The sequence below is a fragment of the Penicillium griseofulvum genome (assembly GCF_001561935.1).
Source record: "Penicillium griseofulvum strain PG3 chromosome Unknown contig_97, whole genome shotgun sequence".
Taxonomy (NCBI): Eukaryota; Fungi; Ascomycota; class Eurotiomycetes; order Eurotiales; family Aspergillaceae; genus Penicillium; species Penicillium griseofulvum.
In genome coordinates this window covers 42,691-61,958 of record NW_024467456.1, presented here as the reverse complement: position 1 = coordinate 61,958, position 19,268 = coordinate 42,691, and the positions used below count along the sequence as shown (strand labels likewise).

Here is a 19,268-nt window from a genome sequence, read left to right as displayed (position 1 = left end):
TTAGCTAAGGTAGTAATTTAAACTAGAATTTTACCCTAAAAATACCCTTTATAAAGAAAGAATTATATTAATAGGCTTTATTAATTAAAGCTTTACTTTATATATAATCCTATAGCCTACTAAGTCTATTAAATTGTATATTAAACTAGCTTATAAAGGGCTTCCGTCTTATATTATAAGGTACTTGTTACGGACCTATCCGTCACCAATCAGTGGAGACCCACTAGGCACACTAATGGGCCATCGAGAGCTAACCAGCAGACCTGTCATTAGGTCACGTGTAGCATCCTATACTCTAGGAACCCTAGGTATATAGAGAAAGAAAAACCACGATTATGCTTAGTGAGTAAGAGCCTAATCCGCCCTAATCAGACCCACTCCGCAGAGGATTTCCGTTACATACGTTACTATACGTATTAATAAACCTCTGCTACTATAAACTACTATCCTAGGCTAAGACTATATATATAATCCTATAGGTAGTAGAATAGTAGATAGTCGAACTGTAGAATCTATCGTTAGGATTCTACTACACTACTCTCTACTTATCTATATAGGAAGAACTTAGGGATATATAAGGACACTTATTTATATATCTAGTTTAGTTCTTTGTCTTTAATTATATATTATTACTTATATTTACCTTTAGACTACTATAACTCTTTACTTAATTATAACTTAATAACATTTACGAGTAGACTAATACTTCGGTATAGATCTACTTAGCGCTCTTACTAGTATCGTTCCTCGCTCTCTTAATAGGACTTAGGCTATAGTAAGGCCTTATAGGTAATAGCTTAGTTATAATAGATTATTAACGTTAGATATATAAGGAGTATTAAGGTAAGTATACCTAGAACCTATCTAACCTAACTATAACTAGTTAGTAGTGCGTAATATATTAAAGATTGTCTCGAATTAAGTTTCGAGTTACTACCGATATATCTTAACTCGGAAAGAAAGTCCTAACTAAGATAGTCTAGGACGATAATCTTAACTCTAACGTTAAGAGGGATAATAGGATTAAGATACTAAAGGAGTAGGTAAAGACTTTATTAAATAAACTTTAAGAGTAAGAAAAGTATAATACCTAGGTTAAGGACTATCTAGTATAAATATATACCTAAGTTACCGCTTTAGCACTAGCTAGTACTATCTAAGGGCTAGCGTTACCTAAGGCTAAGTATTTCGAGGGAAACTAAACTAAGCTTTAAGGATTCCTTATTTAAATAGATATATACCTTAATATAAATAAAGCTAAGCTTCTGTCTAAAGCTAGTAGAGTGATTTTTATATTAACCTACCTATATAGATAAGTATAGAACTAGCTTAAACTATATATTCGAGATTATTATAAGAAGGTACTAAGAGATTAGTCCGCTACTACTACAGATATCTTTAGTAACTATAATAACTTCTGTTAATATCTTAAACGAACTTTCGGAGATATTAATATAACTTAGATAGCTAAGCGTAAGTTACAGAAAATTAAATAATAAACTAGCGCGTTAGTCTACACTTCCGAATTCTAATAAATTATATCCTATCTAGATCTACCTAATCGAGTATATATCCTATACTTCGAGGTAGGACTTAAGCTAGATATTAAGAATAAACTAGTACGAATTAATAGGCCTAAAACCTTAGACTAACTTATCGCGATTATAGTTAAGATTAATAATTGTATTAATAAGCGATAATACGAACGACGAGAGATAGACTAATAAAAAAAGGGTAAAAGTTATAGATTTAACCATTTTAGTAATAGGCGCTATAATAGAGCGCCCTAAGACCCTAATCTATATAGCCTAAAGCTAATAAAATTAGACACTACTTAGGATAAGTAAAACGAGCGTCGATAGAAGAACCTCTACTTTATATATAGGAAACTAGGACACTATACGAGGGAATATAAGCAGAAGAAACTATATAAGAAATAGTAATATATATAGGCGATACGCGAGGAACTGTATACGACCTAAGAAGTTAAATAGGACTACCTAAAGATAGATTCTTTAGAAGATCTCTTAGTAAGATAGGGTAACCTAAGCCTAGAAGAGATATTAGTGGGTAACCTATATATTAAAGAGTTAGCCGACGAGCTATATATCGATTATCTAGAAATTGACTAGGAAATAGTAGAAAGTTAAGGGTAGATATAATATAAGACCTAAGATAGAAGAAGTCGCGAGGCTAGGGAAGAAATAGGATAAACTCTATAAGACTACTAGGGTCTTAAGACTATAGCTATAAGGCTAAAACAGACCCTAGCCCTACTTAGACTTAAGAAATAGGTAGAGCTACCGGAGATATACGACCTACACTCCGAAGCTACTAAGAACCTAGGAATACCTACTACAATCCCTAAAATACTACTAGACAGTCCTAAGAACTACTAAGATAGTAAAGAGGCTAATAATAAGCCTATAGGATATCTTAAAGGAAAGATATAGCCTAGTAGACTAGACTAGTACCTTATTAACGCTATTAAGGAAGGTAACGACCTAGTAGGATACCTTTATAAAGATTCCACTTACGTATATAAAGGATATATACGATACCTAGGATATAGTAGAATAGCTAGCGTTATATACTATAACGAGATATATACTACTTACGGGTCCGGTAAGCTAGATCTTAGTATCGAACCCTAGTTACTAAGGTAGATAAAGAAGCTATAATAGAACTAAGAATACTAAGGAGTATAGTATAACGGCCGATAGATATACGATTACTAGGGCTGTCCTATAGTATAGTTAGTAGTAACTTTACTAGAAACGTATATTAAACTATATATAATTCTACTAATAGGAAAGGCTTAGACTTTTATTAACTTAAGAGTAATAAATAATTTTATAAACCCTAGGTTCTAGGAAAACTAATAAGTCCTTACTAAACTATTAATATATATAATCCCTATTATAGGACTTAATAGAGAAGTCCTTTCTAGAGAAGTAAGCGAAGAAACTATTACGCTACTAATATCTATCTATAGATACCTAGAATTAATTAAGTTTAATATTCTAGAAACGGGAGACTATAATATTATTCTAGGAGTTCTATAGCTTAGAAAGTATAACCTAAGTATCGACTAGTAGTTAGGATAGATTACCTTTAATAGGTATAAGTATATAGAATAGTATAATAACTATAAGACGTATTAGAAAAAGTCTAGCTAGTAGGGTAAAAATAGATAGTCCTAAAAGAAGAGGGTTAGGGTATTAGCTATAAGCGTTACCCTAGATACTATAGAATAGTTACCTAATATATCTAACTAGGAACTAGTAGAATATATAATCGTCTAAAACGAAAAGCTATATATAACTAGCGATAAACCCTAAATTCTTAACGAATACTAGGAATTTATAGATATTTTTATAGCGCTAGCCGATAGGGTATTACCTAAATATAGACCCTTTAACCACGAAATTAATATAATAGAGGGTACTAAACCTACTTTTAAACCTATTTATTAGCTATTGTAGAAGGAATCCTAAATACCTAAGGAATATATTAACGAGAACCTATAGAAAGGTTATATCTAAGCTTTAAAGTTATTAGCTAGATATCCGATTATTTTTATACTAAAGAAAGATAGAAGTCTTTAACTTTATATAGATTATCGATATCTAAATTCGATTACTATTAAAGACCGATACCTATTACCTTTAATTTATAAGATATAGGATTAGATCGGAGGAGCTAAATACTTCTCTAAGTATAATATTACTAATATATATTACTATATTAGAATTAAGCTAGGCTATAAATAGAAAACGGTATTTAGAACTAAGTTCAGATACTATAAATATAAGGTTATACCTTTTAGCCTTACTAATATACTAGCTATATTCTAGCGCTTTATTTTTAAAGTACTAGAGGAATATCTTAATATCTTTATTATTACGTACCTAGATAATATCTTAGTATTTTCGGTAACTTTTAAAGAATATATTAAGTATAATAAACTAGTACTATAGAAGTTAAGAGAAGTAAAGGTTACTCTTAAATTAAAGAAATACGAATTCTATATCTAAGAAACGTTATTTTTAGGATATTATATTAGCCTAAACGGACTTAGGATAGAAAAAGATAAGGTTAAAAGTATTATAGAATAGCTAATACCTAAAACTATTAAAGAAGTATAGTAATTTCTTAGTCTTACTAACTACTATCGAAAGATTATCGATAGGTACGCCGGAGTAGTAGTAGGACTCTATCGACTTACTAAGAAAGAATAGAAGTTCGAATAGGATAAAGTAGTAGAGAAATTATTTTAATAACTTAAGTAACTCTTTAGCTAAGAGACGATTATAGCTACGTTTAGCTATAATAAACCTATTATTATAGAAACAGATATATTAGACTACCCCCTAGGGGCTAGATTAATATAACTAGGACTAGATAGAAAATACTAACTAGTCGCTTTCTAGTTAAGAAAAATAATACCCGTAGAACTTAACTATAATATATATAATAAGGAACTATTAACTATAGTATTAGTATTCTAAGTTTAGAGAGTATACCTAGAAAGAGTAAAATATATAGTAATAGTTAAGTCCGACTATAAGAACCTTACCTTTTTTACTACTATAAAGGTTCTTATATAATAATAAGCGCGATAGGTAGAGACCCTTATATAGTACGATTTCAGAATCGAATATTATAAAGGAATAGAAAATAGCTAAGTAAATACGTTAAGCTAACGACTAGACTATAAGCTAGGTACTAAAGTAGTAGAACCTATAGTACTAAGGTAGAACTTAGATAGTACTATCTTATATAATAAGTAGTTACTAGCCGCGATAGTAGAGGTCGAAAATACCGACCTACTATAACGAATTAGGAAAGAACTAGAAATTAATATAATTAATTAACTCCTTAGAGAAAATGATAAACTTATTAAAGACGAAAGTAGTCTATTCTACCTATATAGGTTAATCTATATTCTAGTTAAACTCTAGGAGGAAGTAATTAAGAAATATTATAACGACCTTATTTATAGGTATATAGAAATAGAAAAGATAGTAGAATATATTTCGCGAAATTATTATTTTCTAAATATAAATTATAAAGTTAGATTCTATATCTAGAGCTGCGATATATACTAGAGAAATAAACCTATATAATACGTACCTTATAGAGAATTACAATTATCCGAGACACTAGCTACCCTATAGGAATAGATTACTATATACTTTATTATAAAGCTACTAATCTTAGAGAGATACGATATAATTATAGTTATAGTCGATAGGCTTACTAAGTACGCCTATATAATTCTAACTATAGAAACTATTAACGTAGATTAAATAGCGAATATAGTCCTATAATATATAGTTATAAACTATAGACTACTAACTAAAATTATATTAGATAGAGATAAGTTATTTATATTAAATATATAGTAATCTTTCGCGGATTAGATAGGTATTAAGCTTAGACTCTCTATAGTATACTACCTATAAACTAATAGTTAAACTAAAAGAGTAAACTAAACCCTAAAATAGTACCTATAATACTATATAAACTACTAGTAAAACGACTAGGTAGGACTGCTACTAATAGTATAACTAGTATATAATAATACTATTTACTCTATAACCTAAGAATTACTATTCTTTACTAATTATAGATATAATCCTATAATTTATAGATAACTAATTAGTAGAGTAGCTATAGCAGAATTAGTAAGGCTAAAGGCTAATAAGCTAAAATAGTTATATCTATAACTATCTAGAGATATTAACTTTATTAATCTATAGATAAAGAAGTACTATAACTAAAAATACGAAAAGGGACCTAACCTAAAGAGGGGAGAGAAGGTTTACCTTTTATACTATAATATTAAAACTAAGTAACTTAGTAATAAACTAGACTATCTATAATTAAGACTATTCGAAATTAAAGAAAAATTAGGATTAGTTAATTATCGCTTAAGACTACTAGAAAGTATATAAAAACTCTATCTAGTATTCTATATCTCATTACTTAAACCTATACTAAATAACGCTAAACTTATAATAAATATAGAAATTAAAGAAGAAACCGAAAACAAATATAAAGTTAAAAAAATTCTAGAAATAAAATATATAAACGGAAAACTTTACTACTTAGTAAGATAGAAGGGGTACAATACCTCTAAAAATATATAGGAACCTATTAAGAACCTAAGGGGCTACCCCTAGCTAGTTTAACAGTTCTACTAGTACTAGTAGTAGAGAAAGCTAGGCTATTTTAAAAAGATATTAGAAAATTAATAATCTCTATTAGTATTTAATTAAAGTTCGGATAATTAGTAGTAGTAGTAAGCTACTTAAAGTTAAGAGTAGAAGGAGAAGCCTACCCTAGGGACGTTTGTTTTTTATTAAGAATTTAAAGGAGCTTAGTATCGTACTCCGATATTTTAAAACCTTTTTATTTAAGGAAGGCTATCTATTTATATAGTCGATACTAACGAGATATAGCTTCCTAATATTATTTTTGTTTATTTAATACCCTTTAATATAGTTCCGTAAGATACGCCTATAATTTACTTAACTTAGGCTCTAATAGATCGAGTTCGTTTTTATTTATTTTAAAGTCTAAAGAAAGTTTATCCTTAGTATAATATAATAAATCCTATTCCTAACTAATATAGAAGTTACGCTTATATAAGCGACCGGTATAAGTATACGCTATATATTTAGAATATTAGCGAGATCGATCTATTAGGTAGGCTATACTAGCTATTTTATAGTAATTATAAGAAATAGCGGTAGTAAAACTATTATCCTTAATATAATCCGCTTAATAATAGTAAGCTTCGGAGGAGTTAGACAGAAGCTTAGAGATAAGCTTAGATATAGAGTTAGCCTTATATTTAGGTATAATAAGTATATATTATTTTAAGGAAAAAGAAATCTATTACCTACCTAAGGGGAAACTATAGATTTATAAGTCTTAGGGATAAAACTCCTAGGAAGAGGGGAGGTAATATTACAAACCTATCTATTACTAATTAGTAGAGACCTACTAGGTACACTAATAGGCTATCGAGAGCTAACTAGTAGACCTATTATTAGGTTACGTATAGTATCCTATACTCTAGGAACCCTAGGTATATAGAGAAAGAAAAACCACGATTATACTTAGTAAGTAAGAGCCTAATCCGCCCTAATTAGACCTACTCTACAGAAGATTTCTATTATATACGTTACTATATATATTAATAAACCTCTGCTACTATAAACTACTATCCTAGGCTAAGACTATATACGTAATCCTATAGGTAGTAGAATAGTAGATAGTTAAACTATAGAATCTATCGTTAGGATTCTACTACACTACTCTCTACTTATCTATATAGGAAGAACTTAGGGATATATAAGGACACTTATTTATATATCTAGTTTAGTTCTTCGTCTTTAATTATATATTATTACTTATATTTACCTTTAGACTACTATAACTCTTTACTTGATTATAACTTAATAATACTTATAAGCAGACTAATACTTCGGTATAGATCTACTCGGCGCTCTTACTAGCATTGTTCCTCGCTCTCTCAATAGGACTTAGGCTACAGTAAGGCCTTGTAGGCAATAGCTCAGTTGCGACAGATCGTTGACGTTGGATACACGAGGAGTATTAAGGCAAGTATACCCGGAACCCATCTAACCTAACTGTGACCAGTTAGCAGTGCGTAACAGTACTATCTTACTTATTAAAGAAAATAAGGATTTACGCGCTATAAATAAGAAGTAGAAGTAAAAATGTACTTAGTCCTAAAGGCTAATACCTTCTAAAGAAGGTCTCTTAGTTTAAGAAACTTCTTAATTAACTACTAGGATAGTAGAAGTAGTAGAAGTACCTATACCCCTACCGCAAATAAGCGACTCGCCGGCTTTACAGCCACGTATATAGGCCCTACTAAAGTATAGTAGGTATAGAAAAATAGGGCATACAATCAATAGGTATATAGGTAGATAGATGATTTTACTATATTTAATTTAATAGCGTTTTGGTTGAGATATATACAATTGAATTTAATAGGTTGGTTTAGGTACGCAGCTCGCTTACCGAATACGTTATTGTCTACAGTTATTAGGAACGAGGCCCGGTTGAGCTGCTAGTTATAGATAACGCTGAGGTTATGCCTACCTATGTTATAGATCTACAATAGTGCGATAAATCAAAACAAATCGCTCTTTCTCCTCCTCTATCTCGTTATTATCAATAAAACACTCGTCGCTAAGCTCCATCACAAGACCGTTAATCTAGTAGAAGAAGGGCGGCCTAGGATCATAGATTAAATCTAGGAACATGTTAAGTGGCGTATCAAGACGCTCCCGAGTAGCTTCGACCTCCTCATTTACTTCATGGAAAAACCACTTTTCGCTGGCTAGCGTTTCAAGATCGGGTGTGTCTCTTCCGTTGCGGGCCATCCAGCCATATGCGACCAGGTAATTGTGTAGCCTGGCGCATCGCTCATGGTCGAGAGTGCCGTCATCACGGGCGGGGTTGTCATCGGACACTAGAGCGTCTTCAATGTCGAGGATATGTTGTGGTCCATGGAGTGGTGTTCATGGCCAAGGTGGTCTTGGAGAGGAGGATTATCCGCAGAAGAAAGTATGGAACGTTGGCGGACGACAAAGGTTACCACAGCACTAAAGCAGCTAGAAGTAGCTAAACTAGTATGAGGAGAATCATGGAATGCACCAATCAAGCCTGAGGCAGACCCTAGACCATCATACCTAATATATTACATTAAGATCTCAACTACAAATAAGCTAAAGGATGAATAGAAATGCGCTATAATATAAATTCATCGAGAGAATAGGCTTCAAACTCGGTCAGTTTAGGTGGAAAAATGGGCAGTGGGTAGATACTTAGTAGCAGGGTCTGTATTTTTGAATCAAATGCACAGTTCTCTTTTTGAGGCCTAAAGAAAAAAAAGGGAAAATGAGGGTTGACTGTATTGAAATAAAAGATACTTGTGACCCGAGGCTCTGAAAGGGAATGCCTTATTCCTGGCCCCATAGAAGACCTGTCAACCTTATGGCTGATGCAAATTAACAGAGCGGCTGTTGGATGGTATAATGACGTCACCTTCCAAATAATAATGAAAATAGTTTAGGCGCCTAGCGCAGGCAGCCATTCAACTATGACTCAAGGTTCCAAGGAATACGGATGAGTCAGATCCAAGTTGACTCAGGCCCTCATTGGTCAATGCAATTTCAGGGCAAATTACGGAGTACAACAAGAAACCCCCAAATAAAAGGGTATATATGGAATAAAGCGCAGAAAAACAAAAGCAAAAGAGAGAAAGCAAATCAAAGATAAAGGATCTACACCAATACATCACATGGGACAGGGGTCAGTACTATAAAATGATTGGTTCCCCTCTCCTGCGGCTGATCCTATTAGGTGATTGCCCGCATGGGATGTTGTCACATGTGGAAAGTGAGGTTACAATGGTGAAAGTTACCAGAAGTTTACGGTCAAATATTTACAAATATTTACAGATATTTACAGATATTTACAGATATTTACAGATATTTATAGATATTTACAGATATTTACAAATATATATAAATATATATAAATATATATAAACCAAATAATTCAAAAATTACCAAAAAAAATCATTAAAAATTACCAAAAATATTTCATACCCAAGTAATCTTGGAACCTTGGGAAATCAAATGATGAGATCAGCTGGTTCCAATGCCCAAACATATTCTTTCCCCCCCTCCCTCAGATCCCCTTTTGCGCTCTGATACCCCAACTAACCCTTTTACAGTCTGGTAGTCTGGTCTCATGAGCCTGGAGAAATTCGGAATCTCCATAAGCGCCACCCCGCAGTTTATCACATCCCAACTGACTCACAGTTCCCTTTCAGTATTCCTTCTTTTACTCTCTCTCTTTTCCATTTCATTTCCATGGACCATTACCCTCTCAATCAAATTGACTCATTCGGCCATTGGAGCCTTAACGCCGAGACTTAGGTATTGGCTTATCGCCACTCAAGACAAAGAGGACCTGACAAATCACCTGTTTTGCCTGATTCAACTTCCATTGAGTTCCATAAACACTTGCTCAGCTTTCGCCATCCATCTTTCCCACTCTGCCTGGTGTATTCATCTCCCCTTCTCTGTCCGGAAACCATAGATTTGGACACCCATTGACATTGACTACTTTAACCTCTTATTGCCAATTACCGGCTCAACGGTATTTAATTTGGAATGACTTCATCTACTGGCTGGCAGCCAGCCAAACAGCCGAGCACTATGCATCGTCTCCCATCCGTTTCTAGCCTCATGTCGCCCCCAGAGATCAAGCCTCTCGAGAGTTTTCCTGTCTCGCTTTCACCATTTACAAAGCCTCGAGATTCTTCAGCTCGCGACATACGGCTTCCACCCATCTCAGCTGACCGAAAACGGACGCAGTCAGAGATGGACCTCCCATCGCCACCTGTGACTCCCTACACAGGGAACAAGAAGAGCGATTCCCACGCCTCGGACCAAATTGAAAGGGATCTGGGATCCCCCAGGGACCCCGTCCTTTTCCCCCCTCAGGATTCCGTTACTGACGTTGCTACCGATGAGCCGCTGTTCGGCCCCGTTCACCCTCCATCTGCAGAGGCACTCGTGGAAGAGCACATGAATTCTCATATGGCAATGTTTCGCAATAAGTTGAACAAACCCACACGAGATGAATATCTCCTGGCGCTCTCCTGTGTTCCTATTGTCTCGACCCAGTACAATCGCAATCCGGCTGCTTGGGCCCGAGAGGAACGAGAAACGCTGGAGCGTCAAATGGTCATGATGAATCGCTATCGCCCAGGAGATTACGAACCCAAGTTGAAGAAGATTGCTCCTGCTCCCGTGAAAAGATTGGGAACTCAGCCGCGCGTGCAGCGAACCCGTGTCAAACGCACCCCTAAATCCACCCCCAAGCAGCAGGTGTCTGACAACTTTGAACCCCCCCAAACTCCGCTTACCAAACCGCGTACCTTGGGTACGAATCGTGATGATACCGATTATCACTCACTCAAGGACTACTCGCCCCCGACAGAAACCCTGGGCAGTAATGCCAAAGCACTGAAGGCTGATTGGAAGGGGCAGATGTTGGATTTGAGCAATGACCCGGACAGAGATATTCTCAGTCCCGCCGAGCTCAACCTAGCCTCCACTCTAAGACTTTCATGTGCGACCTACCTATGTAGCAAGCGTCGAATTTTTGAAGCTCGTGTTCGCGCTCTTGGTGTTGGGAAAGAGTTCCGCAAGACAGATGCCCAGCAGGCTTGCAAGATTGATGTCAATAAAGCCAGCAAACTTTGGACCGCTTACGAACGTGTGGGTTGGTTTAAAGCTGAATATTTCCATCAATACCTAGCATGATATTGCAGAGGCTACGTGCTTGATGGTACTGGATAGCGATGCCGCCATTACAGTCTGTCTCGCCTCTCATCATAGGCCGAGCCATCAAAGGCGCCGTTTCCAATAACTGACCCCCATCTACTCCAGTGTCTATCACTGTGCAATACAGCCCCCCGACTATTAATCCCGTATTTGAGTGCTCTTGAACTCATCTTACCCCTCTTGGCCTTTCGGTTTCTTGTTCAATCGCTATTTCGCTTTGATGACTCATGACACATTCTTTTTCTTTTTGAGATTCCCCCTTTTCTTGTTTCTTTCTTTCTTTTTTTTTTTTTTGCATACAGACCTCATGGGCATTTGATTCTTTTCTTTGGCTTGCTGGCTATGGCGTTTGGGTACTTCACCTCAGTTTCGCTTTGGTCTAGAATGGCAGGCTTGGTTAGCCACAGGTGTTTTTTATTGCGATTGAATTTTACTGCTCGTTCCTTTTTTTTTTTTTTTTTTTCAGAATAGCACATAGGATAAGGCTTGATACCCTGAATACCCTGACCAAATATGGATTTCCTGTAATTGAGTATTGAAATAAAAAATATATAAACACATATATTTGATATATGTTATACATATTCAAATATAGTATTTAAGTGTATTCAAAGTGTATTGTTTCTAATTTAAAAACAAAATTAAAGCGGTGGGGCGCAATCGTAATCATCCGGCAGCCCGGCGCCACCTTTTTTTGACGTATCCCTTGTTCTTCTCCTTCACTCCAATCCTGATCATCCAATTTCCTATTTCGAAATCATCAGCCATGTCTCAGGAGATGACTCGTGCTGAGTCTATTGAGGAACAGGAGCGTGCAAGGGAGAGCGACAAGAAGCCAAAGTCCCGCCGACCAGCTAGTACGTCCTGCGATCTCAACCCTTGGTCACAACTAACTTGTTACCAGATACTGCTTTCCGCCAACAAAGATTAAAAGCATGGCAGTGAGCTTGATATTCCTGTACCTACCCCTGGACTGTGCTAACCTTCTAGACCAATCTTAACCCCTAAAAGCGTTCTACCTTTGTTTTTCATCGTGGGCGTTATTTTTGCGCCAATTGGTGGTGTTCTCCTCTGGGCAAGTTCTCTAGTATGCCTTATTCTATACCTTTGTCCTTGAACAGCTCTGATGAACTATGTGCCCTAGGTCCAAGAAATTTCCATCGATTACTCCAACTGCGCCGCACAAGCACCGACTAGCGGCCAGCTCCCTGTTCCCCATTATTCGGCGACCTTCAAATCTTCCAAATCAATATCCCCACCCACCTGGAGAAGGTCCGTCAATGAGTCTGACTCGGACGCCATTACTTGCACTCTCTTTTTTGAAGTTCCAAACGAGCTTCCAGCACCGGTTTTCATGTACTATCGCCTCACCAACTTCTATCAAAACCACCGCAGATATGTTCAGTCGCTTGATTTGAATCAACTGAAAGGGGATGCTGTTCCATACGGTACAGTCAAGGGTGGTGCGTGTGACCCATTAGCGGTCAACAGTACAGCTCAGAAGGTATACTATCCATGTGGACTGATTGCAAACTCATTCTTCAACGACACCATTGGGAAGCCCCAAATCCGAGATCCGAATTCATCCGAAAAGCAATTTTACGAAATGACCGATAAAGGTATTGCTTGGGACAGTGACAAAGAACTCATTAAACAGACGAAGTACAATATGGGTGACGTCCTGCCACCGCCAAACTGGCTCTGGGCGAAAGATGAGAACGGCGCCTATAAAGAGGATCCCAACTTACATGAAAACGAAGCTTTCATGGTTTGGATGAGAACGGCTGGTTTGCCATCGTTCAGCAAGCTTTCTCGCCGTAATGATACACATGGCATGCCTGCTGCAACGTATAGCATTGACATTGTTGATCGTATGTGATCACTGCTACATCTTGTCTGCATTTACTAACTGTTTCAGGTTTCAATGTCACCAAATACGATGGAACCAAGTCGATCTTGATATCTACTCGAACAGTTCTTGGAGGGAAGAATCCCTTCATGGGAATTGCCTATGTGGTTGTTGGTGGAATCTGTGTCGTTCTTGGGGCTCTGTTTACTGTTGCGCACTTGGTGCGTCCGAGGTATGATATCCTTAATATAAAGAACCCCCCCCCAAAAAACCCCAAATGGTTAACCTTCCTATCAGAAAACTTGGTGACCACACCTATCTTACTTGGGATTCAAATCAACCAAGCACTGCCATCGCCACGGGACGGGATAATGCCCCTTAAGATGTCTTCGCTTCTCTCTTTTTTGGCGTTTTCTCTTTCAATATGCCCTGTAAATAATTTGTTCAATGACCTCATCCTTGAATCTTTCACATACCAAGCCTTTTATTTTCTCCGATCCCTTTTAACATGCTCATACCCCTTGCTGCAGACATGCATTCCCGCATGACGCAACATTCTTTATATACAGGTTATATGATACTATGAGACCCCCTTATACTGGCCAATCTCGAGGTTGACAGTTCTTTTCTTGACTCTCCGTCCACTGTGTTTTTGCTCGTTTGGAACTGGTGTGAAGGGGCAATTAAAACTAGGACCTCTTAACATCATGGTCTGCCACTCATTTTTCCAACTCATGATTTTTGTCACCCTTTGTCTGCAGGCTCGATGTAGCCCCTTAACCCTTCAAAAAAGAGGCGCCTGTGCCACTGAAGACCCTAGTGCAGGTTTCTTGCATGAACTAGGTCGACTCAAGTCAGATGAAGCCAAATATGCTAGCTCGCAGGCTAGACAGGCCCCGATCGAGATCGAGACCTGGTTCCATATTATTAGTAGCAAGTCCGAGTCTACCCAGGTCACCGATGATATGATCAATTCTCAAGTTAGTTGCTCCTTTTTTTCGATTGACATCTCAGTACTCATTCATTTAACCCACAGCTTTCTATTCTACAACAATCTTATGCAGATTCTGGCATCTCTTATCGATTACAAGGCGTGACTCGCCATACCAATGATAAGTGGGCGAGTAATGCGGATGATGTGGCAATGAAAACGGCCCTTCGGAAAGGAAGCTATCGAACATTGAACGTTTATTTCCAAACCAATCTGCAGACCTCTCCTGGGCAAGCAGGACGCGCTCTCGGACACAGAGGTGCAGTCACCAACAATGACCTGGCATCGAGCGTTCTTGGATTCTGCACTTTGCCTGATCCGACTGTCAATGCTAGTAGCCCAGCTTCTCACTATGTCAAGGATGGCTGCAATGTTTTGGCCAAAACAATGCCTGGTGGTTCCTTGGATCTCTACAATCGCGGTGGAACTGCCATCCACGAGATTGGACACTGGAATGGCCTTTTACACACATTCCAAGGAGAATCTTGCTCGGCAGATAATCCTGGTGACTACATAAATGACACGCCACAGCAGTCCACCCCGACAGATGGGTGTCCTGCCCGAAAGGATTCGTGTCCGGACTCCCCTGGACAGGATGCGGTTCATGACTTCATGGATTATTCCTCTGATGTATGTTACGAGAGTTTCACGCCTGGACAAGGAGAGCGCATGCGGAGCATGTGGATATCCATGCGCGAAGGGAAATAGGACGAAAAGCGATTGGCAACCAGTTCAATACAAGCTCTGTATGGACTACGTTCGCAGCCATATCATATTTATAGTACACGCAGAGGGACTGGGTTAGAACTAGCCTAGTCGCTTTCTACGATTTGGAGCGATGCCACGCCTAAAGGCCCCTTGAACGAATATCATGCGTGAATATTTGGATAGAGTACAGTTAAGAGACCATAAGAGACTAGTTACCCCTCGATTAACACTGTAAATGTGTCTTATTCTGATTCCCAACACACCGTGCACCCGAGTTAAACTGTATAAGCATTTGAAAGGCCAATCAATGAGTGCAAGGCATATCTCAACTTAACTTGGCCCATAGATTGGAAACACACTGGAAGAGAGGACGCAAGGAAAAAATGTAATTTCATGTCCCAGCGGGAACAAAATGTTCGATCATCGCTTGCGTTTGATCCCGCGATCGTTGTCGTCATGGTCAGTCTCCTTGTCTTTACGTTTCGCCTTTTCCTCAAGCTCATCCCAGTCCTCACCACTCTCCTCGTCGCCGCTGAAGTCCTCGCTGGCGTCGGCACTCGCGTCATCATCGAATTCGCTGTCTTCCTCGGAGCTCTCGTCTCCAGCTGCAAGCTCGGAATCGGACAATTCGAAAGCCGACTCCTCTTCTTCTTCCGAGCCATTCTCAGAATCCGACTCAGCGGATAAGAAAGACCACCCGCCATCGGCAAAGAAGCCATATGGATCGCTGACGACTGTTTTCATGATCGTGGTCCAATTTAGGTTGAGCGGACCTTCGGTGAACGCAATATCGACAGAATCAAGCCAGTCCTTAACGCCCTCAAGCGCCTCGACAGGAATTGTGTTGATATGAACAGGAGTGCGGCGGAAATCCTTGAAAACGAAGACCATGTCGAAGTTTTTGAGTCCAAACTGCACCCATGAATTAGTAAACTAGACTGAAAAATTAGTAGCAAGCGGAGAACATTACCTGAACTCTCTCCAAGTGGGCAATCTCGATTTCATTCAATGTCACGGTCGTGAAAGGAGGTTCAGTGAGCTGAACTAGGGCATCTGTGGTCGGTTGAATTAAGACATTGGACCGGTTTGGAACGCCGGTAAAGCCAATTTCCCTGAATGGGATATCAACATCGACACCCTCGTCCTTGCCGGCGTCCGCAATCTTTTCGGCAAAGGCCTTGAACTCGCGGTCCAACGCAGCCCTCCGCCGTCTTTCCTCCTGTTCAGCCTCAAATTCTTCCTCGTCTCCGTAGCGGTGTTTGCGCCGGCGGTTTCCAGTTTCATCAAATTGCATTTCCGTAGCCTCGCGGTAGAACTGAATGTCCTTTGTCTTTCGCTTTCCAATCATGATGGGCGTCTTGAGATGCACATGGATGAGAACAATCAATTCATGGGCACATGGTTGGAAGAACAGATGCTTTACGTTGCTGAAGAGCACGTCAACATGCTCATTGCGGAAGGGCGATAGGTACCGAAGACCATTCTGGTGAATCTCGACTTCTCCCGGAACACGCTTTCCATCCAAAGGAGGCCGAAGGTAGACATCGGGGAGTTTCACTGGACGTCGGTTTCTTATCTCAACCAGTTTGTCTTGCTCAACAACGTCTTCCAATTCCTTCTTCTCCTGCTCTCGTCGCAAGGCCGTCTTGCGAAGTTCGGTGATATCCTGGGCTACACGTGCAAGCCGGTCGTTATCCTTGGACCGGAGAGTCAGGTTGCGAACGAAATGAGCTGACAAATCCTCAAAGGGCTGGTCATCCTTTCGGCCCACACCCTGGCCTGGAGACAAGAAGTTGATTCGCAGGTAGGCGTATTCTCCTTCGTCGCTTTTGCTGGCGTTCTTTATGGTGTTGATGTGGAAGGGAACTGGACGGCCCATGATAGGCACAATCACGGTTGAAGTCTTTAGGTCAACGTAAACTGTAAGATCTTTGACCTTAGCAGGGAGCTGGTTGTCTCGTTTGTAAGACTCAAAGCGCTTGAATTTCTTCTGTGCCACACCATTGTCGTCTCCAGTAGTACCGGTGAATCGCTCCAAGCCTTCCTTTGTCTTCTTCGCAGCCAGCTCTTTCTGATGCTCTCGACGACGGGCTTCAGCTCCCTCATTGACCTGAGTTGGTCTTTCGGCACGAAGTTTGGTTCTTGTGACATTCCTGCCAGCAGCCGCACTAGACTTCACCTCCTTTTTTTGCTTCACCGGCTTCTCGGGCTCTTCCTCATCCCCGAAATAGAATGAGATCGAGTCCATGTCAATACCGGCATCTTTAGTGAAAATGTGAGGCCCACTTTCCCCGACACGAACTGTATCGGTGATGACCATGGAATAGCCACCATTCTTGGCACTCTTCGAGTCCGGATCCTTCACATCAGTCAAACCAATCGTGATAGACAGCGTCATGCCGTTTTTCAGGACCCGGTTATTCTTGGCATTGAGGACCATATTGGCATCCCGGAGCTCAATTCCAATCCCTGCGCCAACGTTCTTGACGAAATGTCCCTCCAGCTCAGGCTTCTTGGACCGGACGAGGCTCAGTGCCTTGTTGTAAACGTCCTTAGCGACCACACCATCCCGAACCTCTTTCATGGTTGCTTCATGGAGGCTCAGAAGTAGGGCATAGTTTGCTTCTTGTGATTTGGTTGGGTCAACCAAATAAGTACGGCCAATGAGCGAACTGTAAGTTTTGTATCTGATTCCAAAGCTGGACAGAATGATGCCGGGTTCGAGGTTTTTACTGTCGGGGGTCGCTGTGAGCTTGAGATCGTAGGCGCCTCCACTTTGAATTACAGGCCCGTAGGCCCAGTCGATTTGCTGAGAATCAAATTCTGAGGGCAACCGCGCCAGCTTGTTGAAAAACTTCCCATCGTCAATCTTTGCATCAACCTTTGCAGCAAGGGCCTTGTGCGTCATTTTCTTTTCCTCGTCAAGCAAACGTGACATCTCATCGACGAAGTATTCTGACATAAGGCCACTGCAAGCTCTGGAAGCATTGCGGATTGAGACCTACGAGACGGTATCAGCAAAAACCACTTGGTAGACAAGGTATTATAGGTAAACCAACCAATTCATCAGAATCCTTGATTGCAAAAGCCGCTGAGAGTGCAGGTGCTATATCGACTTCCTCCACTTCTTTCGATATTTCCGCAAATGCGCGTTTCCATTCATCTGCGAAGGGTCCTGAAGCTGTGTTCTTGGGCAATGTACCGACTTTGTTCTATGGTTACAGTAGTTAGTAGAAGGCAAATCAAACCAGTGATTCAAATGGCATTTCATCTCACCCCTGCGCCCTTGATAACCTCCAAGCATTTTTCAAATGCTTTAGTCTTTGATTCTGGATCTTTCGTAGTGACCAGAATCTCGACGGGAATCTTTCCTTCTTTCAGTGGCTCGAGGTGTTTCGCTTTAATTGGATTATGATCAGCTATGTAGCGCACAAAAGTTCATGCATGGACACTCACCTTTCTTTGCCGTAGTGACCACGTAAATTGCTTCAGTCGTCAGAACAAAAAGTGTCGCTGGAAATTCATATCCGAGAAGCCAGAACTAAGAACAAGATCGATTAGTAACGACGTCACGGAGCTCATGGGCCTCTATAGGGGAGGGATAGGGCTTTGAAGATGTTTCACATACGTGCATCGCGTTGTTCTTCTGGAACGAGTTCTCCTCATCAGTTTTGCCCATCAGGATGACCATGGACCCTGCATTGCCAAAGAGGGCGTTGCCCGATCGCTTGTCGGCCTTCCATGACGCGTAAAAGGTAGACAGGCGGTTGAAAAAGTTGTTCTTGTCAATGGTGATCTCTTCAGCCATGGCGATGGGCTAATGCGAGCAAGATATGCCGCAGTCAGAGACTAGATTGGTGGCAAGAAAGCTTGGTAGGAGCGCAGGAGCTATTGCAGGTATGTTCGAGTATTAAATTTGTTGAGGATGAAGAAGAAGGTAGATGGGAAATGAAGGCAGCATCAATGCGACAGCTGCGATGATGAGAGACAAGGCACCGATAGAGCTGGGGCCGTGGAAGAAAAGACAAAGATAGAAAGGGACGGCTTAGGGGAAAGTGAACGCGAAAAGCGCGTTCTTGCACTTTAGGTCTCTCTAGTTTACTGTATCAAAGTATTACCACTTTAGTACTAGCGCTGTTTTTCATCTGTCTTCTCTTATTGAATCCGAACATATTTTGTTAGTATCTCTTTCTATTGACTTTCTTTCTATTTTCTATTTCCAAGTCAACATGGCGTATTTGAGCCCTCGCTTGGTCGTTTGATTGGATAACAACCACATCCTGTGATGCTGCCCTCTTTTCCCACCTATATCGCC

The 19,268-nt window shown here is 39.4% G+C and overlaps 3 protein-coding genes across 3 annotated transcripts; 2 read left to right on the top strand and 1 right to left on the bottom strand.

Moving 5' to 3' along the window:
• Positions 1 to 10,301: 10,301 nt before the first annotated feature.
• PGRI_063340 (uncharacterized protein) lies at positions 10,302 to 11,384 on the top strand (the record flags this gene model as incomplete). Its single annotated transcript, XM_040794048.1, has 1 exon — positions 10,302 to 11,384. The coding sequence occupies one exon, from the start codon at positions 10,302 to 10,304 to the stop codon at positions 11,382 to 11,384; it is 1,083 nt and encodes a 360-aa protein (XP_040648013.1).
• Positions 11,385 to 12,171: 787 nt separating this feature from the next.
• On the top strand, positions 12,172 to 14,953 carry PGRI_063330 (uncharacterized protein; the record flags this gene model as incomplete). Its single annotated transcript, XM_040794047.1, has 7 exons — positions 12,172 to 12,262; positions 12,310 to 12,346; positions 12,396 to 12,492; positions 12,550 to 13,276; positions 13,324 to 13,486; positions 14,048 to 14,234; positions 14,291 to 14,953. The coding sequence occupies 7 exons, from the start codon at positions 12,172 to 12,174 to the stop codon at positions 14,951 to 14,953; spliced, it is 1,965 nt and encodes a 654-aa protein (XP_040648012.1).
• Positions 14,954 to 15,373: 420 nt separating this feature from the next.
• Positions 15,374 to 18,761, bottom strand: spt16 (chromatin-remodeling protein SPT16; the record flags this gene model as incomplete). Its single annotated transcript, XM_040794046.1, has 6 exons — positions 15,374 to 15,865; positions 15,924 to 17,954; positions 18,013 to 18,165; positions 18,230 to 18,351; positions 18,410 to 18,494; positions 18,582 to 18,761. The coding sequence occupies 6 exons, from the start codon at positions 18,759 to 18,761 to the stop codon at positions 15,374 to 15,376; spliced, it is 3,063 nt and encodes a 1,020-aa protein (XP_040648011.1).
• Between the last annotated feature and the right edge of the window lie 507 nt (positions 18,762 to 19,268).